Source organism: Hyperolius riggenbachi, chromosome 3 (assembly GCF_040937935.1).
Source record: "Hyperolius riggenbachi isolate aHypRig1 chromosome 3, aHypRig1.pri, whole genome shotgun sequence".
Lineage (NCBI taxonomy): Eukaryota > Metazoa > Chordata > Amphibia > Anura > Hyperoliidae > Hyperolius > Hyperolius riggenbachi.
This window is the reverse complement of record NC_090648.1, coordinates 215236921-215264870: the sequence shown is the minus strand read 5'-3', so window position 1 is coordinate 215264870 and position 27950 is coordinate 215236921. Positions and strand designations below refer to the sequence as shown.

Genomic DNA, 27950 nt, shown 5'->3' with positions numbered 1-27950 from the left:
GCCTTTAACACGCCCGATGGGCATTACGAGTACTTGGTGATGCCCTTCGGGCTGTGTAATGCCCCGGCCGTCTTCCAGGAATTGATTAATGAGGTATTCAGGGAGGTGTTGGGCAAATTTGTTTTAGTATACCTGGATGATATACTTATCTTTTCTAATAACCTCTCTGAGCACAGGTCACACGTCAAATATGTTTTGAACAAACTGAGACAGAACTCGCTTTACGCTAAATTGGAGAAATGCATGTTCGAGGTGACTTCTGTCACTTTTTTAGGCTACATAATTTCCACCTCGGGCCTGTCTATGGACCCTGCCAAGGTCTCTGCTGTGCTGGAATGGCCTCAACCTGTGGGGTTGAAATCCCTTCAGAGATTCTTAGGCTTTGCCAACTACTATATACGGTTCATAAAGGGGTATTCCACTGTCATTGCACCCCTCACTAGTCTCACAAAAAAAGGGGCAGATACTACCCACTGGTCTGCAGAAGCTCTGCAGGCATTCTCCACGTTAAAGGACTTGTTTTGCTCTGCGCCCATCCTTAGACACGTTGACACTTCTTACCCCTTTATTGTTGAGGTGGACGCCTCGGAGGTCGGGGTAGGGGCTGTACTGTCTCAGCGGTCAGGGTTGCAGGGTAGATTACACCCATGCGCCTATTTTTCCCGTAGGTTCTCTCCGGCAGAGAGAAACTACGATATAGGCAACAGAGAGCTCCTAGCCATCAAATTGGCCTTTGAAGAATGGCGCCATTGGTTGGATAGAGCAGAACATACAATTACAGTTTATACTGATCACAAAAATTTGGAATACATCGAGGGAGCTAAGAGGTTAAGCCCCCGGCAGGCTCGATGGTCATTATTCTTCTCAAGGTTCAGATTTATAATTACGTACACGCCAGGTAGCAAGAACATTAAGGCAGACGCTCTGTCTAGATGTTTTGAGCCAGAGACAGCACAGCCCTCTACCCCAGAGACTATTGTCCCACAAAGACTGGTATTAGCAACTACTGAGACATGGAAAGACTGGACGGAGACGTTAGGACCTTTTCAGCAGGACATCCCGGAGGGGAAACCTGAAGGGGTTATGTTTGTACCACTGCCATTCTGTCTTCAGATCTTACAGATGTTCCATTCACACAAAAATGCGGGACACCCTGGGGCCTCCAGAACACAGGATCTTGTTGCCAGGTGCGCTTGGTGGCCTTCCCTGGCAACAGATTGCAAGGAGTACGTTAGAGAGTGTGCGGTGTGTGCAAAAAGTAAGCCCTCCCGGCTGGCACCTGTAGGAACGTTGCAGCCCTTGCCCACCCCGAGTGAACCGTGGACCCACTTGTCCATGGATTTTGTGGGTGAGCTTCCCAGATCCGAAGGCATGACGGTCATATGGGTGGTAGTCGACTACTTTAGCAAAATGGCCCATTTTATGCCCTTAAAAGGACTCCCCTCGGCCCAGGAATTGGCCGATTTGTTCATCATCCACGTTTTCCGTTTGCATGGCATTCCGGAAAACATTGTCAGATCGGGGAGTCCAATTTGTTTCGAAATTCTGGAGGGCATTTTGTCACCAAATGGGCATGGAGTTGTCATTTTCGTCGGGCTACCACCTACAGACCAATGGCCAGACTGAGAGGGTCAACCAATCATTGGAGCAATTTCTGAGGTGTTACGTTGCAGAAGCGCAAAATGATTGGGTTAGGTTTTTGCCCTTCGCAGAATTTGCGCACAATAATTTGAAAAGTTCCTCCACGGGATTCTGTCCATTTCAGATAGTTAATGGTAAGCTGCCAAAATTTTCCCCATTGCCAATTGCCTCCACTCCGTTTCCAGCCCTGGAGGCCTGGCAAAGGTCATTCAAAGACATGTGGGGGATCGTGGAGAACAATTTGGGGAAGGCATTTCAAAGTCAAAAAGGTCAAGCTGACAAGAGACGTTCTTTAGAGTGGAGGTTCCAACCAGGGGACTTAGTCTGGGTGTCCACACGTCACTTGACCTTGAAACAGCCTTCAGCCAAGTTAGGACCCAGATTTGTGGGCCCTTTTTCAGTGACCAGGAAGATCAACAATGTTACTTATGCCATTGATCTCCCTGCCAGCATGCGTGGCGTAAGATCTTTCCATGTGTCTCTGCTTAAGCCAGCAGTCCATGTGGGTCCCACTCCTCCTCCTCCTCCTGTGATGATAGATGACCAACCTGAGTACGAAGTAGAGAAGATTTTAGACTCACGCATAGTTCAGAACTCAGTACAGTAACTGGTGCACTGGAAGGGATATGGTATGGAGGAGAGATCATGGGTACCTGAAAGCCGCATGCATGCTGACAAATTAAGAAAGGAGTTCCACGCCTTGCATCCTGAGAAGCCTGGTAGGAGCTGTCCGGAGTCCACTCCTGTGGGGGGGGGGGGGGGGGCGCGGCTGTTTCCGCGTCCAACATGGCGACTCAACACGGAGAAACCGCCGCATGCCGCATAGGCAGTGCGGTGGAGTCCGCATTGGACGCGGCAGATTGTACGCTTGACACTGGCGCTGACATGATGGAGGGACGCGGGGAGGCCGTCGCTAGCATGGAGAGTGATGCGGCGGTCCCCGCGCCTGACACAGAGGATACATTGCAAAACATGTCTGGTGTGGCTGGGACTGCTGGTCCACACAGGTTCAGAAGGACGCGCGCGCGTGTTGAGAGGCAGAACTTATATGACAGCCAGAGAAGAGTCAGCTGACCAAGCTGGTCAGCTGACAATTTCACCACTTCCTATTGGTCCAGCACTTAGGGGTGGCGCCGGAGAGCGCTATAGTATATATACTGGGTGCTGGTCATTTCTCTGGTGTCTGGCGTTGCGATCACTACGTGGTAGCACTCAGACCTGTCTGTATCTGTGTTCTAGCATAGTTTCCAAAGGTGTTGACGGCCAAGGATCTCACACCTTAGCGTTAGGAAATTATACTGTATTATTTGTTATGACCTTCTGCCTGCCTGACTATTCCTTTGATCTCTGATTCTGTACCTTGCTATTTCTGATACCTGTTGCCAAACCCTGCTCGTTCCTGGACTCTGTATTTGCCTCCTGATTCTGTACCCTGCTATTCTGATACTCCGTTGCCAACCCTGCCTGTTCATTGGATTCCGTATCTGTCTCCTGAATCTGTACCTTATCTGTCCGTGTGTTAACGACCTGGCTTGGCCGACCTCGAGAACTAGCCTTACTGTTAGAGGCAGTTCCCAGATCTGTTAGTGACACTCGCTCATTGGTGTCACTCACACTCTGTCCTTCCTCTCTCTGCCTAGCTCCTCCCCCGGGAGAGTCTAGGCTTACGGAAGGAACTTACTTCTGTGTATACTCAAAGTATTACTGGTTCATACACTCACTCGTTACTCAGGTGTCCAGAGGTTAGAATATATATCTGATTGTCGGTGATACTGCAGATCACCAATAATCGGGTATATTCTGCATTCTCGGTGATACTGCAGTTCACCGGAAATCAGACCCTCTCTGTGTTACACCGATCGTTACAGTAAACCAATGAAATACAAATTTTATTGTGTAATCATAGTGACAGCAGCAGAGCCAAGGTTTACAGGACAGCACTATGAGAAATGGCACCTTTCGACCATACTACTTGTAAACTACCATCCCATCTATCTGCAATCTCTCACAGCTCATTTGCCTGAACTGTCACCTCTGTCATTGCTCACCATTACCTACCCACTTGACAATCCCATCTGACCTATACTACTGTCACTCTCCTCTGCACTAGCTGAATTGTTCAACCTCTCACTCTGTACAGGTGCCTGAAAACCTCTCTCCCCCAGAAACATAATAGAGGGATGTTTGCCGCTGGAGAGTGGAAGTGCAAGGCAATTTATTTGATTTGACTGATTTGTAAGCAGCATAAATTTGCATACAAAATTTCATAATCTTGCATCAATTTAGAATGATTTATCTTTGGGGGACCCTAGTGCGATTGACAATAATTTTGACAATTATGGGATTACTTTTTAACTGTAATGCATGGCATGGCCTATTAACCCAGTGGCTGGATAGTGATCTGGGATTACATTTATTCTGGGATTACATGTTAACTGAAATTCATGGCATGGCCTATTAACCCCGTGGCTGGATAGTGATCTGGGATTACATTTTTTCTGGGATTACATGTTAACTGTAATTACCTATTAACCCCGTGGCTGGTCTCCCTTTGACATGGGAGACCAGGGTTTGAATCCTGGCTAGGGTCAGTACCTATTCAGTAAGCATGTCAGATTTAGCTGCTACTCTGGTTGAGAGATCAGATAACCTTTCTAGATAGACTAAGGACAAGACTTCTTAACACTACAGGGTGCCCCCATGTGGCTGCAGCTCTTGAGCGCTTTGAAAAGTGCTATATAAATGTTAGTATAATTAACCCTACAGCACTGTAGGTATATTTCTTATCTTCCTAGGACCTATGGAAAACACATTCCAGGATTTTTGGCAAATGGTTTGGGAACAGAATGTATTGGTCATAGTAATGACAACTCGGTGAGTTTCTTTAGGGATTATCAGCAGAATTTGCATACAGTCTGTTTTAGTTGTAGAGGCTTTCAGTGTTCTGTGTTTTTCCAAGCAGAGTTGAAGAAGGTGGCCATAGAAAGTGTGGACAGTACTGGCCCCTTTCACCTGGATCTGAAGCTATATTTGGTGCTGTAATGGTCACAAACAAAGCCACTGACAACCATCAGCACTACAGAAAGACTACGCTAGAACTCGGCATCCGCCAGGTACCAACAACCTACCTGTCTCTTCACTGCAGGTGATAACGTTGAATGTTGATACAAGACTGTGCTGTGCCAGTATTACACATACCATATAGGGAACCAGACTGAATATAAATAGAGATCCCCACCAGAGAGAACAGAGAACAGTAGTTGTCTAAAATATAAACCAAGGGAACATTTCATCTCCCTTGTCACAATTATGAGTCTGGCCCCATAGCTGATGGTGACCCCCAGTTTGCTGCTAAGTGTACATCATTACTCCTGGAATATATAAATCTATACTCTTGTCCTCTAATATACTAAAGTTTCACCATCTTATATATGTGTCCCTTAACACCCCCAAATACAGAGAAACAGAGGATCAAAGCCTGCTAGAAAGTAACTACAGAATATTCTGGCGTATAAGACTACTTTTTAACCCTTGAAAATCGTCTGAGAAGTCAGGGGTCGTCTTATACGCCGAGTGTCATTAATGCCGGGTGATACGCCCTATCCTGTTACCAACTCTCAGACTGCTGAGGACTGTAGTGAAGCAGAGCAGGTGCACATCTGCGAGATCTAAGAGGCGGAGAAGGAGGTAAATAGGATACAAGGGCGGGCCAGAAGGGTGAAAGAGGCGTGTTTTATGGGCACTGCACTATCTATTCTTCCATACCGCTCTGATAAACAGGTACACAAGGAGAGCTGACCAATCCACTTAGGGAGAGTTGACCAATCCATGAATCCAACCAGTCAACCGCCTATATACTGTTATTTTCCAGGTACCACATACAGTACAGCACCAGTATCTGTTCATATGTAGGACTAGTATATGCTTTTTTTTTTTAATTATTTGGTGTGTGTTGGAAGAAGGAGTAGTCTTATACGGCGAGTATATCCCAAACTCTATATTTTAACTGGAAAAGTTGGGGGGTCGTCTTATACACCCAGTTGTCTTATATGCCGGAATATACGGTATTATAGCCACCAGTCCTGCATCCTGGGCTCCTCTCTTTAGCCATTCAGGCTGAGTCTATAATGCAGCAGAAGAGGGAAGACTCTTCAACATCAGTAGCGGACAGACAAGACACTGGAGTCAGTGCCTAAAGAGAAGGGATCAGTAAGTGGTAGCTGGACTGGCAGCTATAACCCCTCTCCTCCCCCTGCTCCACTTCACTGTTATGTGTTCTGACATTTATTAATATGATGCTACCCACAGCATCCGATCAGAGGGTAGTTATTCACTGGCGTATCCAGACGGGGGTTCTGGATGTATGGAACACCCCCCTGAGACTCATGTACCTTTAAAAAAAATTCCCTGAAATCGCTGAAGCAGGCAAGCTGGTAAAGCTGGACTGTGGGAAAAACTCAGCTCTTTCACTATTGTAAAGACTGCATGTAGACAGCTACAAAAGGTATTTCACAGGTTGAAAAGTTTTGACAGTCCCTAAACTCCAGGAGGGCTGCTTGCAGCTTGTGTAAGAGGCTGACCATCCCTTACATCCTCCACACCCATATGGACGGTATTCCTATATCATTCCCCTATTCCCACAATCCCCCCCCCCCCCCCCCACTATGTGTTTGTTTTTGCTTTGGCAATGCTAAATGTATTTGGTCCTGCCAATAAAGCTTTTTTGGATTTGGCTGGCAGGGACACGAGACACATTACATGCAAGTAGCCTGTGTGATGTGGGACTGCAATACAGATACTCTCTCTGCATTCACTATTGTTTTCCTCCTTCCCCTAGTGCTGGCTGGAAGGGGGGCAATCTCCCCCCAGGCAGCCTTTCATTCAGAGATTTGTGTCTGGTGTATTCAGGTGAAACACTAGGCTAGCTGATAAAAGTGCAATTAGAGGGCAGGCAAGCTGGTAAATATACACAGCATGATGCAGAGCTTGTCTGGAGGGTCCGTGGGCAAACATCTGTCTGGTCTCTCCTCATTGTTATAATGACTGCATGTGTGGATAAGGTGTTAAACAAGGTGAAAAGTTTTTGACAGTCCCTACAATCCAGGAGGGCTGCTTTCTGACTTGTGTGAGGGACTGGCAGGGACATGAGTCCTATTACAGGCAAGTAGCCTCTGTGTGATGTGGGACTGCAATACAGATAAGCTCTCTGCTCCATCTCAGGCTATTCTCAGTCTCTCTCCACTCCTCCTCTTACTGGGCTAATGCACGCCAAAATCACAATAGCAATTGCTAGCAATTAGTGAGTGCAATTTTGTGAAGCGATTTTCAGAGCGATTTCTGAATAATTTGCTCAAAAAAATGCTACATGCAGTATACCTGCGATTTTGAAAAAATCACGCTGCTGCTGTGAGAACACCCTCATAGGGTAACATTAGCCAAGCACTTTTCAAATCACTGTCGATTTGGAAAACGCTCAGAAGCCCTCTTGGTGTGCACCAGCCCTCCCTCATTCACCTTTGTTTCCCTCTTTCCCTAGTGCTGGGTGTTTGTATCTTCTTGTCATACAGGAAAGCTAAATAAAAGTGCAATCCTGGTGAGGCAAATTATTATTATTTAGTATTTATATAGCACCGCCATCTTCCGCAGATGCATATATCCCTGCATCATATGGCTATCGCTTGTGCTATGTGACACTATGTGGCATATTCCACTGAATTGTCCAAACTAAGTCTATCTGCCGTTCCTTTCTCGGGGAGTTGTTCCAGCGCTGTCCCCCGTTCAAATTTGCTGCTACCAGAAGCCCTCAGAAACACTTGTGTCCTTGAGTACTTCCAAAGGCAGGCAGCCCCGTAATACGCCAGCGCACTTTTGTGCATGGGCAGTATGGAGCCACCTGTCTTCGGAAGCACTCGAGGACATAAGTGCTTCCGGACCTTTCAGGAATCCCCCCCCCCCCCCCTCTTAAAAATCCTGCGTTTTTCCCTGTTATTCAAGGTTGGAAAGTGATTTATGCTATTTGCTATGGCCTTTTGTGTTTTGCAGTTTACTTTACTTACTGTCCTGTATATATTACTTTACTTACTGTCCCATATCACTATTTCCATAATATTTTTATTTTTTTCATTTGTTTTTGTGTACCTATATATTATATTTTTCCTCATCTACCAGGGACGGGAGAGAAGGCAGGTTACTCATATGCAGTTCCTGAGCTGGCCAGATTTTGGGGTACCCAGCTCTGCTGCTGCCCTTATCAAGTTTCGTGAAGCTGTGAAGAAGGAAGAGAAAAGATTGGTGAATGAACTTGGAAACCAGTGGAAAGGTCCTGCTGGGGGTCCTCCCATAGTGGTACACTGCAGCGCAGGCATTGGAAGAACAGGTATTTTTGTGTGTTTGTGAGAGGAGCACGTGCGAATCACAATCACTGGAATTTATGATACTGGCAAAAAACAAGAATGTATCAGTTTAAATATATCATTAAAGATGTACAGTAGTTCTGTATCTCTCCTTTTTAATGTTTTATAAACCCTAAAAAAAGTATTCCATGCTTATGTTTAAAGTGGACCCAAATTAAAAATACAAAATTTCAGAAATGAAATCTATTTTCTAAATTATAATAATAAATAGCAGCCTTTTTTCAGCTGCATGATGACAAATATAAAATATTTTACACTTAGTGGAGAAACCCCTCCCTTCCTTTCATATTGCCGGGCCAGAATCCGGCAAACTGGTGGAGTAGAAGGTGTCCGGCAAAGGAGGAATTGCTAATGGCTGCCACCTGTATAACCCTTGTTATACAAGGAGAAGGCTGAAAAGCATGCACTGAAATACTCATAGGCTTGAAGGAGTGTTTATTTATCTTTGTATGTGTCAGATTGGTGCAACTAAATATTTTGAATTAAAAAAATGTTTGGTTTGGGTCCACTTTAAGATGATACAGGTGAAACTCGAAAGATTAGAATATCATGCAAATGTTCATGTATGTCAGTAATTCTGAACCAGAGACCATTTAAAGAAACCCTGTAACAGAAAAAAATGCCCCTGGGTGTTCTTTCCTTGGGAGGGGAAAGCCTCTGGATCCTATCAAGGCTTCCCCCGTCCTCTTCTGTCCCACTGTGGTCTCGCTGGGCCGCTCCGAACGGCGGCCATGTAAATATTTACCTTCCCCGGCTCCAGTGCAGGCGCAGACGCAGCTCTCGGCTCGGGATCAGGTGGAAATAGCCGATCCCAGTCGGGTCCACTCTACTGCGCAGGCGACTTGCTACCTGACTGGGATAGTGTAATGATCGCTGCTGCAGCAGCTATTACTGGAAGTAGTAGTGCTGCAGCTCAGGCAGTTCTGATCTATTTCCATGCAAGTTGCATAGCTTTGTCTGTCTTTCCCTGCTGTCAGCTTGTGACTGATTATCATTCACCTGTGTGGGAATCTGCATGTCTGCTCCCATTGGATGACCTCAGTATAAAGATCTGCTTCCTGCAGGGTTTCCTTGGGTTTTCATAGCTTCAGCTTAAGCCTGCCTTGCTGTCGCTTTAGCCCCCGATCGTGTTTCTTGTTATAAAGATACTTTGCTGGTCTTTGCATCATATATTGGTTCATTGCCAATATATATGCATACCAGCACGTTTATTATTTTCCTTGTATTTGTGTTACGTTAATACATCAGTGTCGCTGATGTATACGTACACGAACTGTTTATATCCTGTGTGCAGTTAGTCAGCTTTCCAGCACGTTTTGGTAGGTTGCGCGTACCGTGACCACCCGTGCTGAGGTAGTTACCCTGCTCCTGGTTCTGTTTGTGGATTGCGTTCATCTCTGCGAAGAGATAACGAATCCTTCTGAATCCTGTTCTGTTACTGTTTGTGGATTGCGTTCATCTCTGCGAAGAGATAGCGAATCCTTCTGAGTCCTGTTCCCTGTATTACTCCAGTCCTAGTCAGCGTTCCTGCTTATGTCATATATCGGTTCATTGCCGATATATACATATGTTAGTCAGACGTTACAAATAGTTTCATTGATAGCTGTAATTGTAATACGCTAGGAAAACATACTTATTGTATATTTATCTGTGTTACGTTCATCTATCTTAATCCTGCTATTTTCTGACTATCCTGTCCTGTCTTTGTGAGGCACGCCATCGCCGCATCGCATTGGCTGCCTCATTCCAGTCTGTCTGGTTTTGGACGCTTGCTGTCGCTAAGTAGCCGCTAGCTAGCAAGCGTTCATTCTGTCTACCTGTCCTGATCTCCTCAGTTCTGGTTTGTGCGCTCAGCGCTACTTTGCGCTGAGACGTTATAACGTAAGCATTGTTTGTGGCTGTCAGATCTGCACCGGCTCTGTGCGCCACAATCTCCTATTGGAGTCAGTCCTCCCCTCCACTATACTAGGGATAGCCTGTTTCCTGGTGCTAGTGTGTGTACCTCCTCCACGCCAGCTCATGCGTTGCATGCTGACTGTGGAGAATACACCACCAAGCCTTACAGATAGGCTATTTCCACCTGATCCTGAGTTTAGAGCCACTCCTGTGCTGGAGCTGGGGAAGGTAAATATTGCAGGCGCCACAGCCTGACAAATTGTCATCTGTGACTTCGAAGGGGCCCAGCAAGACCAACGTGGGATGGAGGAGGATGCAGGAGGACGAGGAATAGCGTTAGTTGCCAACCACTCAGCTTCACCCTGCACGGAGAATTTGGCCGCGCAAATTTCAATGTGAGTGACTGAAGACCTCAGTGATTTTATTTGAGGTAGTGTAATAGTTGCAGGCTGACAGTTAAACAAAATAAGTGTCAGGTTGGTCCAGTAACCCACACTGCCAAAACCAACAGGAAACTAGTATGTTGGAGCTTGTTGCTCCACCAGTATGATTCAGGAAGGATGCAGCATAAAGGAGGTAACCACCACAATGATGTAGATGTTTTTTTTACACTGTGCATAACTAGATGGACTAGCACACCGTGAGGGTTCAAGTGATTAAGTGGCCCACCCCTTGCAACCTCTGTGGAGCAAGGTATATAGGTTGACATGCACTACCAGCAGAGTTCCCTTAGTTTAGACACACCAGTCTAGAGTATCCTTTTACATGGAGACCTAGAAAACAAGGACCACTCTTCATTCAGAAGAGCTCATCCAAATGCCACAAAATCATAAACACTGGCTACTCCAAAGAGATTCTACAATACTTTATTACCCCAGACACAAATCCAATGCACACTCTTAACATGTCAGACTTAGCTGCAGAAAGTATGACACTGTTAATTATGGTTCCTGTTCCTTTAAGAAATTTGAAGAACTTAGCTCTGAAACAGAAAATGAGTTTTTCTCTGAATGTGCCAGGTTCCTGACCAATCCTGATCTCCAAGCGACTCCTGTTTCAACCTGGGCACTCCAACTAAGTTATATTTTGTTTAAAGGGGAATTATTCCAGTGGGCATTTGATGTTCTCAATCATTCCGATTTGAAAGAGAGACCACTGGAATTTCTAGCGTTTGTGATCCATAACTGGTTGCGCATAGATCCATTGCCTTTTCCTCTAAATGAACTCCTGGCAGCAGGCCAATCAGCTGCTCCTTCAATTGCTTGCAAGAATGAGCAGCAAGCAGAAAGTGTTACTGATAATTTTCCTGCAGCTTTGAATAAATCACCAAAAACCGCAAGGTCAAAGGCAAAACGCAAACGTTCTAAGAAACGTTTCCAATCTGCAGAATCGTTATCCTTAGCGACTGAGACCTATAATGAGATTCTGCCATTAACAGATAATGAAATGCAATTGTCTTTCAGGGGAGTTAAATGGACTTATGAAACTACTAATGAACTTTCCTCCCTGGCTAGGGAAAATAAAGATTTTTGTTTAAAAGAATTATCTGAGTATGATTATGATGAGATATTACAGAGTATTGAACAAATCAACTTATTTGTGAACCAAGGGAAGTTTGCATACACTACAGTTCAACACTTGCTACAGGTATTGGAGATTCTTAAGAATAAGGAATCTGCCAATCACCTGCTAATTAACCCTATACATGTGCCTGCCACAATCATATCTGCAAACCATGATCTGCCTGTTAAGTATGCTTGGAATCCTCCATTTGAGAAAGGAGAGATGGAAGCTCTGGTCAATGAATGGAAGAATGATTCAAGTTCATTTTGTCAATTTTACAGTGTAAAAAGTGAATTGGTATTGAATGCATGCATTAAGTCTGCCTATAACCTAATAAAAACTGGTGTGTGTGAGTATGACTTTGTGGCTCCATTGATTGATGTGTGGGAACTGATTTTGGATGATTTTTTTGTGACTCCGAATTCGCAAATTTGGCGTTCTGACCCGCCTGCTTCAGCACCTTTGGCTGATTCAGCAGGTGATTCGGAGCTCTTTTTGTGTGAAATTGAAGTTCCTGCAATTCCACCCTGTACCATGGATAACTCAGTGTTACTTCCCAGTAAAACAGAAGCCACTGATACATTCTTAACCTTGCCCTGCGCAAATTTCTCAGCAGAGAATCCAGAGGTCCTGCTGACTTCCGAGTCCAGCCTAGCCAGTACTCATGACTCTTTGTTTAGTGAAACAGACACCAGAAAAATCTTGCCTGTCTCTGCAAACACTTCTGCAGAAATTACCTGTGTTAATAAAGTTCAACTCCTGTCTGATCCAGCAGATGCGCAAACATTGTGTCTTGATCTTCCTGTTTCTACACCTCGCTCTAGTTTCGTGAATAGCTCAGAGCATCTGCTATGTGAACCTGAAATCGCAGAATTATTACCTTGTTCAGAAAATTTTCCAATAAATTTGCCCTGTACCATGAATTGTGCAGTAGATCTCTCCAATGAAACTCCGGTCACAGAATCATTATGCTGTCCAGCAGGTGCTTCCATGGTTTTGCCCTGCAATATGGACTGTTCAGTGATCCTGTCCAGTGAAGCTGTGGTCGCAGAGTCTTATGCTTCACCCAGTATTTTGGATACTTTAAACCCTCTAGCAGAGGAGGCTGAAGCACTGCTTACCTCAGTTGGTGTTGCAGTAATATTCACTTGTCTAGCAGCTGTTTTGGAATTACAGTCTGCTCTAATAAAACTTCATGAATTTCTGCCCAGCAAAGCAGAAGCCATTGAAATATTGTCCTCGTCAGCAAGTGTGTCAGATACCTTGCCCTGTACACAGTCTGATTTAACCAATGTTGTTGAGTCCCTCTCCAGTGTTGTAACAGCCGAGGAACTCCAGCCCTGTCCTCTGAATGTTTCAGAAGTCTTGCCCTGTAACATGGATAATTCTGATTCTCTGGTCAAAATAATAGAAATCTCAGAATTTCAGTCCGGTCCGATGAGTGTTCCTGAAACCCAGCCCTGTATCCTGAAAGATTCTAGTTCTCTGGCCGCTGTGGCAGAGGTTCCAGAGTCCCCTTCCTGTCCAGGGAATTCCTCAGTTTTGCCTAGTCCAGTGGGGGCTGCTGCAATACTGACTTGTTCTGCAGCGCCTCATGAGCTCCAATCCAGTGTATTAAATGAGTCTCTGTCCAGTCCAGAGGTAGTTGTGGAGTCCCTATCTGGTTCAGTGCATACATCAGAAGATTTGTCCTGTTTTGTTGGTGCCCCTGAATCTGATTTGTTACTGACTTTGCTGGAATCAGCGACATCTAAGTCTGATCCAGCATTCTCGTGTAAAAGTCCAGTGGTTGCGAAGTTTAGTCATGATGATTTTTTTTTGGCCAGTCCTGGTTTTGGTCCTGTCTTGGCTGACCCTGAGGCTCACAGTTCCTTGACATGCCCAGAGGTTTCTCTTGTGCCGGTGTGCCCAGATGTTCTTTGTGTGCCAGAATGCCCAAGTGTGTCTAAGGTGTTAGCGTGCTCTGATGCTTCCTTAGTGGGAACACGTTCTGATGTTGCCAGTCTGCCTGCATGCCCAGAGATGGTTCTGGTCCCTGAAAGCCCTGATATTGATGTTTGTCCTTGTGGCCCTGACTCGGGAATTGCCCTAGGTTCCATAGGGGTTCTTGATAGTTCTCCATGTGAGCATAAGGGGCGTTCTGACATATGGGGATCTCTTTGGAGCTTCAAGGTGTTCTGGGAGGTCTCTGAGAAAACCTGTCCTGGTACCTTGGACTGGTTCAACAGTGGGTTTTGTGTTGGTAAAGACAGTACCGGTGGGCATTGCAAAGGCTTTGGCGTTTCTGAACGGTTCCTGGAAGGCGGTGGGTATCGCTCAGGGAATTTCGGAGGGCTTTCTTCTGGAAATCATGGTTCTGATGGGTGTCACACTGGGGCTTGTGGTACTGATGGGCGTGGTTCTGTAGGTTCTGGTTCTGATGGGTCCAGTCTTGTGGGGACTGATTCTGGAATTCGGTCTTGCCGGGCTGTCCCGGTCATCATGAATTATCAGTCAGACTGTTTTGTTGGGAATTTCGGTTTTGAAAAGCGTCTGGAATCCGCTTTTAAAGGCGGGGGTACTGTAATGATCGCTGCTGCAGCAGCTATTACTGGAAGTAGTAGTGCTGCAGCTCAGGCAGTTCTGATCTATTTCCATGCAAGTTGCATAGCTTTGTCTGTCTTTCCCTGCTGTCAGCTTGTGACTGATTATCATTCACCTGTGTGGGAATCTGCATGTCTGCTCCCATTGGATGACCTCAGTATAAAGATCTGCTTCCTGCAGGGTTTCCTTGGGTTTTCATAGCTTCAGCTTAAGCCTGCCTTGCTGTCGCTTTAGCCCCCGATCGTGTTTCTTGTTATAAAGATACTTTGCTGGTCTTTGCATCATATATTGGTTCATTGCCAATATATATGCATACCAGCACGTTTATTATTTTCCTTGTATTTGTGTTACGTTAATACATCAGTGTCGCTGATGTATACGTACACGAACTGTTTATATCCTGTGTGCAGTTAGTCAGCTTTCCAGCACGTTTTGGTAGGTTGCGCGTACCGTGACCACCCGTGCTGAGGTAGTTACCCTGCTCCTGGTTCTGTTTGTGGATTGCGTTCATCTCTGCGAAGAGATAACGAATCCTTCTGAATCCTGTTCTGTTACTGTTTGTGGATTGCGTTCATCTCTGCGAAGAGATAGCGAATCCTTCTGAGTCCTGTTCCCTGTATTACTCCAGTCCTAGTCAGCGTTCCTGCTTATGTCATATATCGGTTCATTGCCGATATATACATATGTTAGTCAGACGTTACAAATAGTTTCATTGATAGCTGTAATTGTAATACGCTAGGAAAACATACTTATTGTATATTTATCTGTGTTACGTTCATCTATCTTAATCCTGCTATTTTCTGACTATCCTGTCCTGTCTTTGTGAGGCACGCCATCGCCGCATCGCATTGGCTGCCTCATTCCAGTCTGTCTGGTTTTGGACGCTTGCTGTCGCTAAGTAGCCGCTAGCTAGCAAGCGTTCATTCTGTCTACCTGTCCTGATCTCCTCAGTTCTGGTTTGTGCGCTCAGCGCTACTTTGCGCTGAGACGTTATAACGTAAGCATTGTTTGTGGCTGTCAGATCTGCACCGGCTCTGTGCGCCACAATCTCCTATTGGAGTCAGTCCTCCCCTCCACTATACTAGGGATAGCCTGTTTCCTGGTGCTAGTGTGTGTACCTCCTCCACGCCAGCTCATGCGTTGCATGCTGACTGTGGAGAATACACCACCAAGCCTTACAGATAGGCTATTTCCACCTGATCCTGAGTTTAGAGCCACTCCTGTGCTGGAGCTGGGGAAGGTAAATATTGCAGGCGCCACAGCCTGACAAATTGTCATCTGTGACTTCGAAGGGGCCCAGCAAGACCAACGTGGGATGGAGGAGGATGCAGGAGGACGAGGAATAGCGTTAGTTGCCAACCACTCAGCTTCACCCTGCACGGAGAATTTGGCCGCGCAAATTTCAATGTGAGTGACTGAAGACCTCAGTGATTTTATTTGAGGTAGTGTAATAGTTGCAGGCTGACAGTTAAACAAAATAAGTGTCAGGTTGGTCCAGTAACCCACACTGCCAAAACCAACAGGAAACTAGTATGTTGGAGCTTGTTGCTCCACCAGTATGATTCAGGAAGGATGCAGCATAAAGGAGGTAACCACCACAATGATGTAGATGTTTTTTTTACACTGTGCATAACTAGATGGACTAGCACACCGTGAGGGTTCAAGTGATTAAGTGGCCCACCCCTTGCAACCTCTGTGGAGCAAGGTATATAGGTTGACATGCACTACCAGCAGAGTTCCCTTAGTTTAGACACACCAGTCTAGAGTATCCTTTTACATGGAGACCTAGAAAACAAGGACCACTCTTCATTCAGAAGAGCTCATCCAAATGCCACAAAATCATAAACACTGGCTACTCCAAAGAGATTCTACAATACTTTATTACCCCAGACACAAATCCAATGCACACTCTTAACATGTCAGACTTAGCTGCTACTCTGGTTGAGAGGTCAGATAACCTTTCTGGATAGACTAAGGACAATAGAAGTGCCCTAGAAGATGTGAAGGTGAATTTACCTTCAAAATGGCAAACCACCATATAAGCTTAAATTTGTATAAGCACAGAGCGGTCAGATGATCTGAATTTATTAGAAAGAACATATGATATATTTGGAGATGCCTTAGTAAATCAGGCCCTCTGACTCTTATCTACCTAACCAGGTACAGCTCACTCATTGCTCCTACCTATTCAATAAGTAGGCTTAGCAAGATCAAATAAATTCATGGCCCTTTCATACTGGCAAGGTGTGGCATTTTGCCGCAGCCTAATGGCTATGGGGTAGTTCATATGAGCACATACCAACGATACCCTGTGGCGGACTGGAAGTCATGTAAGTCTATGGCAATGCATGTTTTTTGAAAATGCTGGCTGCAAGTTGTACTCATTGTGCATGCGCGAAAGCGTATTTTAATTTCACAAGGAAGGAAAGACTGGCAGGCACTCTCAGAATAAAACCAACACCATTTATTGTCATTTCATGCACATATCTGACAAGATCGTGACAAGATCAGTCCATCAGCACATCATAAACCTTGCAAGCTCGGAGCCAAGCCAGAAAGCATGTGAGGAGCAAGAAAAATGAGCAGTGCAGGCTATACTTGCGTTAGTGTAGACATGTGGTGGCAGGCATGGATGAGAATGGAAGCGTGGGTGCGCTTAGGGATGTTCCAGGGTTGCTGCCCTAACAGCCGTTTCGCCCATAGTTGCTGGGGGCCTCATCAGAGGGGCAAGATGGAACGCCTTGGGTCCCTGTGAAGTGGGCCACGCGGGTCCATCCGGTACATCCGCGTGGAGTGCGTCGTTGGCTTCTAGTATGCGAGAGACGGCGTCTTCCGCCTATTTAGGCACACCACCGTCACTCTGACACACCCTCACTTCCGCCGACGTCATCCGGGCCTACCATCACGTTCTAGTGGTTACGAGGTAACCATTCTGCGTGATTTCCACGCCGGATGTTTACGCGATGTGGCCAAAATGCTAACTACACGGGTTTCAAAACCCAAAAGGAAAAAACCCTGCCTGCATTCAATCCATGCCTCTAACCTAAAGAGGAGGTGGGAAGAGACGAAAAGGGTGCCAGAAAAGGAGCTAACTGGTGAGGGAAAGTAGCAATCCACCCTTATAATTTCCCTTCACCCGGCTATTACTTTTAACAACATACTTAGTTTTAACCACCCTGGCGTTCTGATTAAATCGCCAGGGTGGCTGCGGGAGGGTTTTTTTTAAATAAAAAAAAAACTATTTCATGCAGCCAACTGAAAGTTGGCTGCATGAAAGCCCACTAGAGGGCGCTCCGGAGGCGATCTTCCGATCGCCTCCGGCGCCCAGAATAAACAAGGAAGGCCGCAATGAGCGGCCTTCCTTGTTTTGCTTATATCGTCGCCATAGCGACGAGCGGAGTGACGTCATCGACGTCAGCCGACGTCCTGACGTCAGCCGCCTCCGATCCAGCCCTTAGCGCTGGCCGGAACTTTTTGTTCCGGCTGCGCAGGGCTCAGGCGGCTAGGGGGGCCCTCTTTCGCCGCTGCTCGCGGCGAATCGCCGCAGAGCGGCGGCGATCAGGCAGCACACGCGGCTGGCAAAGTGCCGGCTGCGTGTGCTGCACTTTATTTGATAAAAATCGGCCCAGCAGGGCCTGAGCGGCAGCCTCCGGCGGTGATGGACGAGCTGAGCTCGTCCAGACCGCTCAGGAGGTTAAGTCTAAACTCATCATTGAACAATAAATCAAATTTTCAGCAATTATTAACCTAACATAGTAATCAGTTATCCTTTCTTCTCGAGAAAATGGCGTCTACTAGAAACAATTGATACTCTACTAGAAACAATTGATGCTAAAGACCTCTCAAAATTCACATCTACAAGAATTTTGAAAGAAGTCCATTCTCATTTGTGGAGAAAGATACTAGGGGAGGCAAGGCGTGGGTTAGTATCATACAATAAATTAAGACTCATAGGAAACATGTCAAGTCATTGCGCTCATTGAGACCTAAAGGGCCCAGAGCTTCTGTGATACTAATTAACCAAGCTTCTTTCTGCAGTAAAAGGGCCTCTCTATTCCCTCCTGTGCTGCAAGGTAGGACCTGTAACAAACCTATTCCCCTCATTTCGGAAGTCCTCCCTCCATGTTCAGCATTCATGTGTTCGATCAGACGTGGAAAGCGTATTTTAGCAATACACTTACGCACACATCATCGATTCAGCCACAGAAAGTGAGTGTCACTTCCTGCTTGGCCTGCTGCCAGACGAGGATTACAGCATAGTAACATGGTAATACCCGAAGGGCTGTTTTTGGCGGGTGGCCTGCACCTCTAACGCCGATATTCAATGTGAAACTGGCCTCAAGCTCCTAGTGAGAAAAGGTGAAGTGCCGCTTACCTTATCACTTATTCTGGTTTCTAGCATGTTACCTGTTAAATGTATTGAGCTCAGTCTTAAAGTAGGTAGAAGCCAGCCAACAACAGTGCATTAAAATCATGAATGGTATATACAAAGCAGCCATCTACACAAAACCAAACCCGGCACACAGAATTTTATACTCGCACCAAATCATCATCCCATTCACACACAATTGCTAGCTACTCAAACCCAACCCACAAATAGGGCAAACTGCAGATACCCAACACATTGCAGGTCCTAGCTTAAGCCTTACCACTCTCTCTTGTATCTCATTCAAGCTTAATTCTCAATATTGTTGGGTGATGCACAGCCTTAAAGAGACTCTGAAGTCTCAAAATAAAGTATTTTTATTTAACAAACGTTTAATGTTAGCCCTAACTAAACTGCGGCATTCCCGACGCTGTACACTATGTAAATCCCCCCCAAACTCCCCGGGGGGCAATCCGGGCAGCGCTTTTGTGAGAGGCAGAGCTATGAGCCGCAGCTCTGCCTCACAGCGTGTCTGTCAGCCCGGATCGCCGCCTCTCCCCCACCCCTCTCAGTCTTCCTTCACTGAGAGGGGCGGGGGAGAGACGGAGATCCGCCGCTGTCAGACGCGTGTGAGGCAGGGCTACAGCTCTGCCTCACACGGAAGCGCTTAGGGCAGTAAAATCCACGACCAAGAAAGTCGTGGATTTTGCAGGGGAGAGGGAGGGTGAGTTAGGGGGGATTTAGATAGTTTACAGCGGCGGGAATGCGGCGGTTTAGTTAGGGCTAATATGTTAACCACTTCCCGACCGCCTAACGCACAGCGGCGGCCGGGAAGTGGAGCCCTGAAGGACCGGCTCACCCACAGAGGCGGCGGTCCTTCTAAGGGCATGGGCGGAGCGATCGCGTCATCCGTGACGCGATCCTCCGCCGGCGCCTGTCACCGCTCGCCCGCCGCAACATCCCGCCGGCTATACGGAAGCGCCGGCGGGATGTTAACCCCGCGATCGCCGCATACAAAGTGTATAATACACTTTGTAATGTTTACAAAGTGTATTATACAGGCTGCCTCCTGCCCTGGTGGTCCCAGTGTCCGAGGGACCACCAGGGCAGGCTGCAGCCACCCTAGTCTGCACCCAAGCACACTGATTTCTCCCCCCCCTGCCCCAGATCGCCCACAGCACCCCTCAGACCCCCCCCTGCCCACCCCCCAGACCCCTGTTTGCACCCAATCACCCCCCTAATCACCCATCAATCACTCCCTGTCACTATCTGTCAACGCTATTTTTTTTTTATCCCCCCCCCCCTGCTCCCTGCCCCCTCCTGATCACCCCCCACCCCTCAGATTCTCCCCAGACCCCCCCCCCCAGACCACCCCCCCCCCTGTTTACTGTATACATCTATCCCCCTGATCACCTGTCAATCACCTGTCAATCACCCGTCAATCACCCCCTGTCACTGCCACCCATCAATCGGGAACAGTAAATTCGGGCGCCTGAGGCTAGTGGAAAAATCGGGCGCCGCCATTCACTCCTATAATAAATATCGTTTAATGGGCGCCCGATAAAAAAAAAGGGCGCCGGAGAAAAATAACGTTTTAAAAGCGGCGCCCGGAGACTTAATGTTTTATTACTGCTTCTCATGATTACACATTATTTATACATTTTTAAATATTATTTTTAAACGAAAAACAGTACAATATTTTTTTTCAAACATTATTTTTAAACGAAAAACAGTACATTTTTTTTTTACATTATTTTTAAACGAAAAAACCAACAGGGGGGTCTTAGGTTTAGGCACCAACAGGGGGGTCTTAGGTTTAGGCACCAACAGGGGGGTCTTAGGCTTAGGCACCAACAGGGGGGTCTTAGGTTTAGGCACCAACAGGGGGGTCTTAGGTTTAGGCACCAACAGGGGGTCTTAGGTTTAGGCACCAACAGGGGGGTCTTAGGTTTAGGCACCAACAGGGGGGTCTTAGGTTTAGGCACTAACAGGGGGGTCTTAGGTTTAGGCACCAACAGGGGGGTCTTAGGTTTAGGCACTAACAGGGGGGTCTAGGGGTTAGGGGTAGGTACAGGGAGGGTTACTTAGGCACCAACAGGGGGGTCTTAGGTTTAGGCATCAACAGGGGGGTCTAGGGGTTAGGGGTAGGTACAGGGAGGGTTACTTAGTAAATTTTTTTTTAAACGTTATTATACGTTTCAGTATTTAAACGAAAGATTAACGTTTTTACAATTGCCGATTTAATGCACATTATTTAACGATTTATAACTTTAAAAACCATTAATTTTAAACGAAATACAGTACAATACATTTTTAAACGTTATCCATGCTTATCGTTAAAAACCTGGCGCCCTTTTTTCCCAGCGCCCCTTTTTAACGTACGCCATCAATCAGCCCCTAACCTGCCCCTTGCGGGCAATCTGATCACCCCCCCACACCAATAGATCGCCCACAGATCCGACATCAGATCACCTCCCAAATCCATTGTTTACATCTATTCTCTCCTCTAAACACCCACTAATTACCCATCAATCACCCCCTATCACCACCTGTCACTTTTACCTATCAGATCAGACCCTAATCTGCCCCTTGCGGGCACCCAATCACCCGCCCACACGCTCAGATTGCCCTCTGACCCCCCCTTATCAATTCACCAGTGCATTAATTACATCTGTTCTTCCCTGTAATAACCCACTGATGACCTGTCAATCACCTGCCAATCACCTATCACCCATCAATCACCCCCTGTCACTGCCACCCATCAATCAGCCCCTAACCTGCCCCTTGCGAGCAATCTGATCACCCACCCACACCATTAGATCGCCCGCAAACCCGCCGTCAGATTACCTCCCAAATGTATCGTTTACATCTGTTATCTTCTCTAAACACCCACTAATTACCCATCAATCACCCCCTATCACCACCTGTCACTGTTACCTATCAGATCAGACCCTAATCTGCCCCTTGCGGGCACCCAATCACCCGCCCACACGCTCAGATTGCCCTCAGACCCCCCCCCCCCCTTATCAATTCACCAGTGCATTAATTACATCTGTCCTTCCCTGTAATAACCCACTGATCACCTGTCAATCACCTATCACCCATCAATCACCCCCTGTCACTGCCACCCAACAATCAGCCCCTAACCTGCCCCTTATGGGCAATCTGATCACCCACCCACACCAATAGATCGCCCGCAGATCCGACATCAGATCATCACCCAAGCGCAGTGTTTCCATCTATTCTCTACCCTAAGCACCCACTAATTACCCATCAATCACCCCCTGTCACTGCTACCTATCAGATTAGACCCCTATCTGCCCCTAGGGCACTCAATCACCCGCCCACACCCTCAGAATGCCCTCAGACCCCAGCCCTGATCACCTCGCCAGTGCATTGCTTGCATCTATTCCCCCCTCTAATCACACCTTGAGACACCCATCAATCACCTCCTGTCACCCCCTAGCACACCTACCCATCAGATCAGGCCCCAATTTGCCCCGTGTGGGCTCCTGATCACTCGGCCAAACCCTCAGATCCCCCTCAGACCCCCTTCCGATCACCTCCCCAGTGCATTGATTGCATCTATTTTCCCCTCTAACCACCCCCTGAGACACCCATCAATCACCTCCTGTCACCCCCCCTAGCACTCCTATCCATCAGATCAGGCCCAATACAACCTGTCATCTAAAAGGCCACCCTGCTTATGACCGGTTCCACAAAATTCGCCCCCTCATAGACCACCTGTCATCAAAATTTGCAGATGCTTATACCCCTGAACAGTCATTTTGAGACATTTGATTTCCAGACTACTCACGGTTTTGGGCCTGTAAAATGCCAGGGCGGTATAGGAACCCCACAAGTGACCCCATTTTAGAAAAAAAGACACCCCAAGGTATTCTGTTAGGTGTATGACGAGTTCATAGAAGATTTTATTTTTTGTCAAAAGTTAGCGGAAATTAATTTTTACACACTTTTCACAAAGTGTCATTTTTCACTAACTTGTGACAAAAAATAAAATCTTCTATGAACTCGCCATACACCTAACGGAATACCTTGGGGTGTCTTCTTTCTAAAATGGGGTCACTTGTGGGGTTCCTATACTGCCCTGGCATTTTAGGGGCCCTAAACCGCGAGGAGTAGTCTAGAAAACAGATGCTTCAAAATGATCTGTGAATAGGACGTTGGGCCCCTTAGCGCACCTAGGCTGCAAAAAAGTGTCACACATGTGGTACCGCCGTACTCAGGAAAAGTAGTATAATGTGTTTTGGGGTGTATTTTTACACATACCCATGCTGGGTGGGAGAAATTTCTATGTAAATGGACAATTGTGTGTAAAAAAATCAAACAATTGTCATTTACAGAGATATTTCTCCCACTTAGCATGGGTATGTGTAAAAATACACCCCAAAACGCATTATACTACTTCTCCTGAGTACGGTGGTACCACATGTGTGGCACTTTTTTACACCCTAGGTACGCTAAGGGGCCCAAAGTCCAATGAGTACCTTTAGGATTTCACAGGTCATTTTGCGACATTTGGTTTCAAGACTACTCCTCACGGTTTAGGGCCCCTAAAATGCCAGGGCAGTATAGGAACCCCACAAATGACCCCATTCTAGAAAGAAGACACCCAAAGGTATTCCGTACGGAGTATGGTGAGTTCATAGAAGATTTTATTTTTTGTCACAAGTTAGCGGAAAATGACACTTTGTGAAAAAAAACTATTAAAATCAATTTCCGCTAACTTGTGACAAAAAAATAAAAACTTCTATGAACTCACCATACTCCTAACGGAATACCTTGGGGTGTCTTCTTTCTAGAATGGGGTCATTTGTGGGGTTCCTATACTGCCCTGGCATTTTAGGGGCCCTAAACCGCGAGGAGTAGTCTTGAAACAAAAATGACCTGTGAAATCCTAAAGGTACTCATTGGACTTTGGGCCCCTTAGTGCAGTTAGGGTGCAAAAAAGTGCCACACATGTGGTATCGCCGTACTCGGGAGAAGTAGTATAATGTAATTTGGGGTGTATTTTTACACATACCCATGCTGGGTGGGAGAAATACCTCTGTAAATGACAATCTTTAGATTTTTTTACACACAATTGTCCATTTACAGAGGTATTTCTCCCACCCAGCAAGGGTATGTGTAAAAATACACCCCAAATCACATTGTACTACTTCTCCCGAGTATGGCGATACCACATGTGTGGCACTTTTTTGCACCCTAACTGCGCTAAAGGGCCCAAAGTCCAATGAGTACCTTTAGGATTTCACAGGTCATTTTGAGAAATTTCGTTTCAAGACTACTCCTCACGGTTTAGGGCCCCTAAAATGCCAGGGCAGTATAGGAACCCCACAAATGACCCCATTTTAGAAAGAAGACACCCCAAGGTATTCCGTTAGTAGTATGGCGAGTTCATAGAAGATTTTATTTTTTGTCACAAGTTAGCGGAAATTGATTTTAATTGTGTTTTTTCACAAAGTGTCATTTTCCGCTAACTTTTGACAAAAAATAAAATCTTCTATGAACTCACCATACTCCTAACGGAATACCTTGGGGTGTCTTCTTTCTAAAATGGGGTCATTTGTGGGGTTCCTATACTGCCCTGGCATTTTAGGGGACCTAAACCGTGAGGAGTAGTCTTGAAACGAAATTTCTCAAAATGACCTGTGAAATCCTAAAGGTACTTATTGGACTTTGGGCCCTTTAGCGCAGTTAGGGTGCAAAAAAGTGCCACACATGTGGTATCGCCGTACTCAGGAGAAGTAGTATAATGTGTTTTGTGGTGTATTTTTATACATACCCATGCTGAGTGGGAGAAAGATCTCTGTAAATGGACAATTGTGTGTAAAAAAAAATTAACAAATTGTCATTTACAGAGATATTTCTCCCACCCAGCATGGGTATGTGTAAAAATACACCCCAAAACACATTATACTACTTCTCCTGAGTACGGCAATACCACATGTGTGGCACTTTTTTGCAGCCTTAGGGCCCGTTCACACTGCACGCGTTTCCAGCCGCGTTTTGGAAACGCGTGCAGGTGGCCAAAACGCACGACATCAGACATTGCATAGAGTGCAATGTCTGATGTTCACACTGCATGCGTTCCGGACCTGTGCGGTCCGGGAACGCATGCTGCACGCAGATTTTGCAAAAACGCGTGGCTGTCCCATTCACTTTTCAGTGATGGGATCAGCCACGCAACGCACACAAACGCGGATGGCCATGCGTTCGTACGCGTTGCGGTCCGCACGCGTTCCGCACGCATGGCCATCCGCATTTCTGATCTGAACGGGCCCTAACTGCGCTAAGGGGTCCAAAGTCCAATGAGCACCTTTAGGCTTTACAGGGGTGCTTACAATTTAGCACCCCCCAAAATGTCAGGACAGTAAACACACCCCACAAATGACCCCATTTTGGAAAGTAGACCCTTCAAGGTATTCAGAGAGGGGCATGGTGAGTCCGTGGCAGATTTCATTTTTTTTTGTCGCAAGTTAGAAGAAATGGAAACTTTTTTTTTTTTTTCTCACAAAGTGTCATTTTCCGCTTACTTGTGACAAAAAATAATATCTTCTATGAACTCACTATGCCTCTCAGTGAATACTTTGGGATGTCTTCTTTCCTAAATGGGGTCATTTGGGGGGTATTTATACTATCCTGGAATTCTAGCCCCTCATGAAACATGACAGGGGGTCAGAAAAGTCAGAGATGCTTGAAAATGGGAAAATTCACTTTTTGCACCATAGTTTGTAAACGCTATAACTTTTACCCAAACCAATAAATATACACTGAATGGGTTTTTTTTAATCAAAAACATGTTTGTCCACATTTTTCGCGCTGCATGTATACAGAAATTTTACTTTATTTGAAAAATGTCAGCACAGAAAGTTAAAAAAATCATTTTTTTGCCAAAATTCATGTCTTTTTTGATGAATATAATAAAAAGTAAAAATCGCAGGAGCAATCAAATAGCACCAAAAGAAAGCTTTATTAGTGACAAGAAAAGGAGCCAAAATTCATTTAGGTGGTAGGTTGTATGAGCGAGCAATAAACCGTGAAAGCTGCAGTGGTCTGAATGGAAAAAAAGTGGCCGGTCCTTAAGGGGTAGAAAGCCCTAGGTCCTCAAGTGGTTAAACACATTTGTTAAATAAAAAGATTTGTTTTTGAGACTTCAGTGTCTCTTTAAGACGAGGCAAGGACATGCTATTCCTAGATATTTTTCTTATCAATCTGTGCTTTTTCTTTATGCACTGGTTTCTTTTTTCATGTTATAAGTTTTGATAGGAAGACACTATTGCTTTAATGTATTACTGATATTACTGTTCCAGACTTCTCTATTGAAAAACACACTTCTGACTGCAGACTGAAAACGCCTATTTTGCAACTCTTTCCTTTAGGTACTTTCTGTACACTGGACATCTGCTTATCCCAGATAGAAGATGTGGGCTCCCTGAACATCCAGCAGACTGTGCAGCGAATGCGCAAACAACGAGCATTAAGCATACAAACTCCAGAGCAGTACTACTTCTGTCATATGGCCATCCTAGAACACTTCGCCAGCTGACATCAGGTGCCACTTTGTTCATGAAGGGACAAATGGCCTCAGTTAAGGGCTACATAAGCCTCCTTTCTCTTAGGGTACCACAAAGATAGTAAGGCATTGCAGTCAATTGCTCCTATGCAAAGCAATACTACTACTATTTCCCATCAGGAGATACTCAGCATTATATTCTAGGGCACATTCTCTTCTCATATGCCACTATAGATAATAATTCCATTTAATAACAAAGGGATTACATAAACAACAGTTAATCTATAAATATACCTCTGTTATACAATTAGGTATCTGCACATATAAATGGCACATGTAAGATGAAATGATATATAACTTAAGACATTCCAATCATAATAAGGACCAATGTGGGTTATGAGAGAACCCTTCTCTGTATAGTGGGCATCAGTTTTCAAACAGAACGTGGTCAGTCTAGCCTACTGGCATTGAGGAATATAAGTTGGAGGACCAGCTCATGCCCAGTATAACCTAGTGATCTTCTGTACTGTGAGTATAATGGGTTTGAGTCCACTGCTTTGTGATGAGGCCTTTAAAGGCAATTTTTCTATCAGTTATTTCAGATCTCGCAAGAGAGGATGGATTTTTGGGCATACAGTAAGCTAAATGGCATCAAGATAGTACCTGTTGTTCGCAGCTAGTAGTGATGGTCAAAGAGCTGCTAATAATCCCAAGTTGATGCAAATACTATGCAACTTTAGGCAGCTTGGAAAAGGACCAACCTAAGCAGCAGCGGCTGCTGTAAATGGTTAATTTCCAAACAGCAAAAGTTACATAAAATTAGCATAACCTTTACATCAACTAAGAATTATTAGAATCTTGTTGACAATTGCTTAAAGTAAGACCTACACCATGTAGGTTTTACTAGTTGCCCCATTACACATGACAAGTTAAAGAGAGTTGATATCATAGGAGGGTTGAACAGAAATGATTTAGAATTGCCTGAATTATGTGGTTGTCATTGATGCTTAGAACACCTGGGTTACACTTCAGTCAGTTTCACATATTACCCCTGAAGATCAATGTACTATTGTCAGTATTATCTGACAAAACCAATCTGTTGGGATGCTATGCATCCACTCCCTGGTGGCTAACTGTAGGGTATTGTTGTTTGGAAATCGGTAAATAACTCACAGGTGATTTGTTTGTTGTCGATGAACCATTTTAACATAAGCTGAATTGCTGCCAGCTGACCTCTGCCTTCCCCTTCTGTACTACTTGGTCGCAATTTTCAAAGTTAGACATGCAGTTAAAAACAGTTGAATATAACAGGGCACCATCAAAACACACAGGGGTTGATTCTTCAAGCTTGGTGTGGATCTTGTGGGAAAAAGTGCATTACTACTGCAAGTATGCACAATCATTTAGTGACTATGGGGTTAATTTATCAAGCTGCACTGCTTTAGTAGTGCAGCTTAATGACAGGAGCGCAAGATCAGTGCATGCTATGCTGTGGTAGTGCAGCTAGCTTGCGCTGGTAACTTATGCTCGCTCCTTCTAACTAACCACTGCTCCACTGACCCTGCCCGGAGCCCCGGCGGGTCCAGTGGCTTTCATGGATGTGATCCCTAGTGCTTTGATTGGACCAGTAGGCTGCCTGTCACTTGACAGGCAGCCTATTGGACCAATCAAAGTGCAGGGATCGCATCAATTAAAGCCACTGGACCCGATGGTGCTAAGGGTGGGTTTAGTAGAGAGGCCATTAGTTAGAAGGAGCAAGCAAGTTTCCAGCATACGCTAGCTGCGCTACTGTAGCATAGCGTGCGCTGAGCTCTCACTCCTGTCATTAAGCTACGCTGCTTTAGCAGCACAGTTTGGTGAATCAATCCCATAGTCAATAAATGATTGTGAATACTTGCAGTAGTAATGCACTTTCTCCCACAAGAAACATTGTGGTCCACCTGGGTCTGTG

The 27950-nt window shown here is 45.6% G+C and overlaps 1 protein-coding gene across 1 annotated transcript in view; it reads left to right on the top strand.

The window, feature by feature from the left end:
• Positions 1-27375, top strand: part of PTPN9 (protein tyrosine phosphatase non-receptor type 9) — a 75060-nt gene extending 47685 nt beyond the window's left edge. The window contains exons 10-13 of the mRNA XM_068272570.1: positions 4437-4515; positions 4604-4754; positions 7810-8017; positions 25866-27375. Coding sequence (XP_068128671.1) covers positions 4437-4515; positions 4604-4754; positions 7810-8017; positions 25866-26032 — 605 coding nt within the window. The 3' untranslated portion in view covers positions 26033-27375. The remainder of the gene's footprint in view (positions 1-4436; positions 4516-4603; positions 4755-7809; positions 8018-25865) is intronic.
• The last annotated feature ends 575 nt before the right edge of the window (positions 27376-27950 follow it).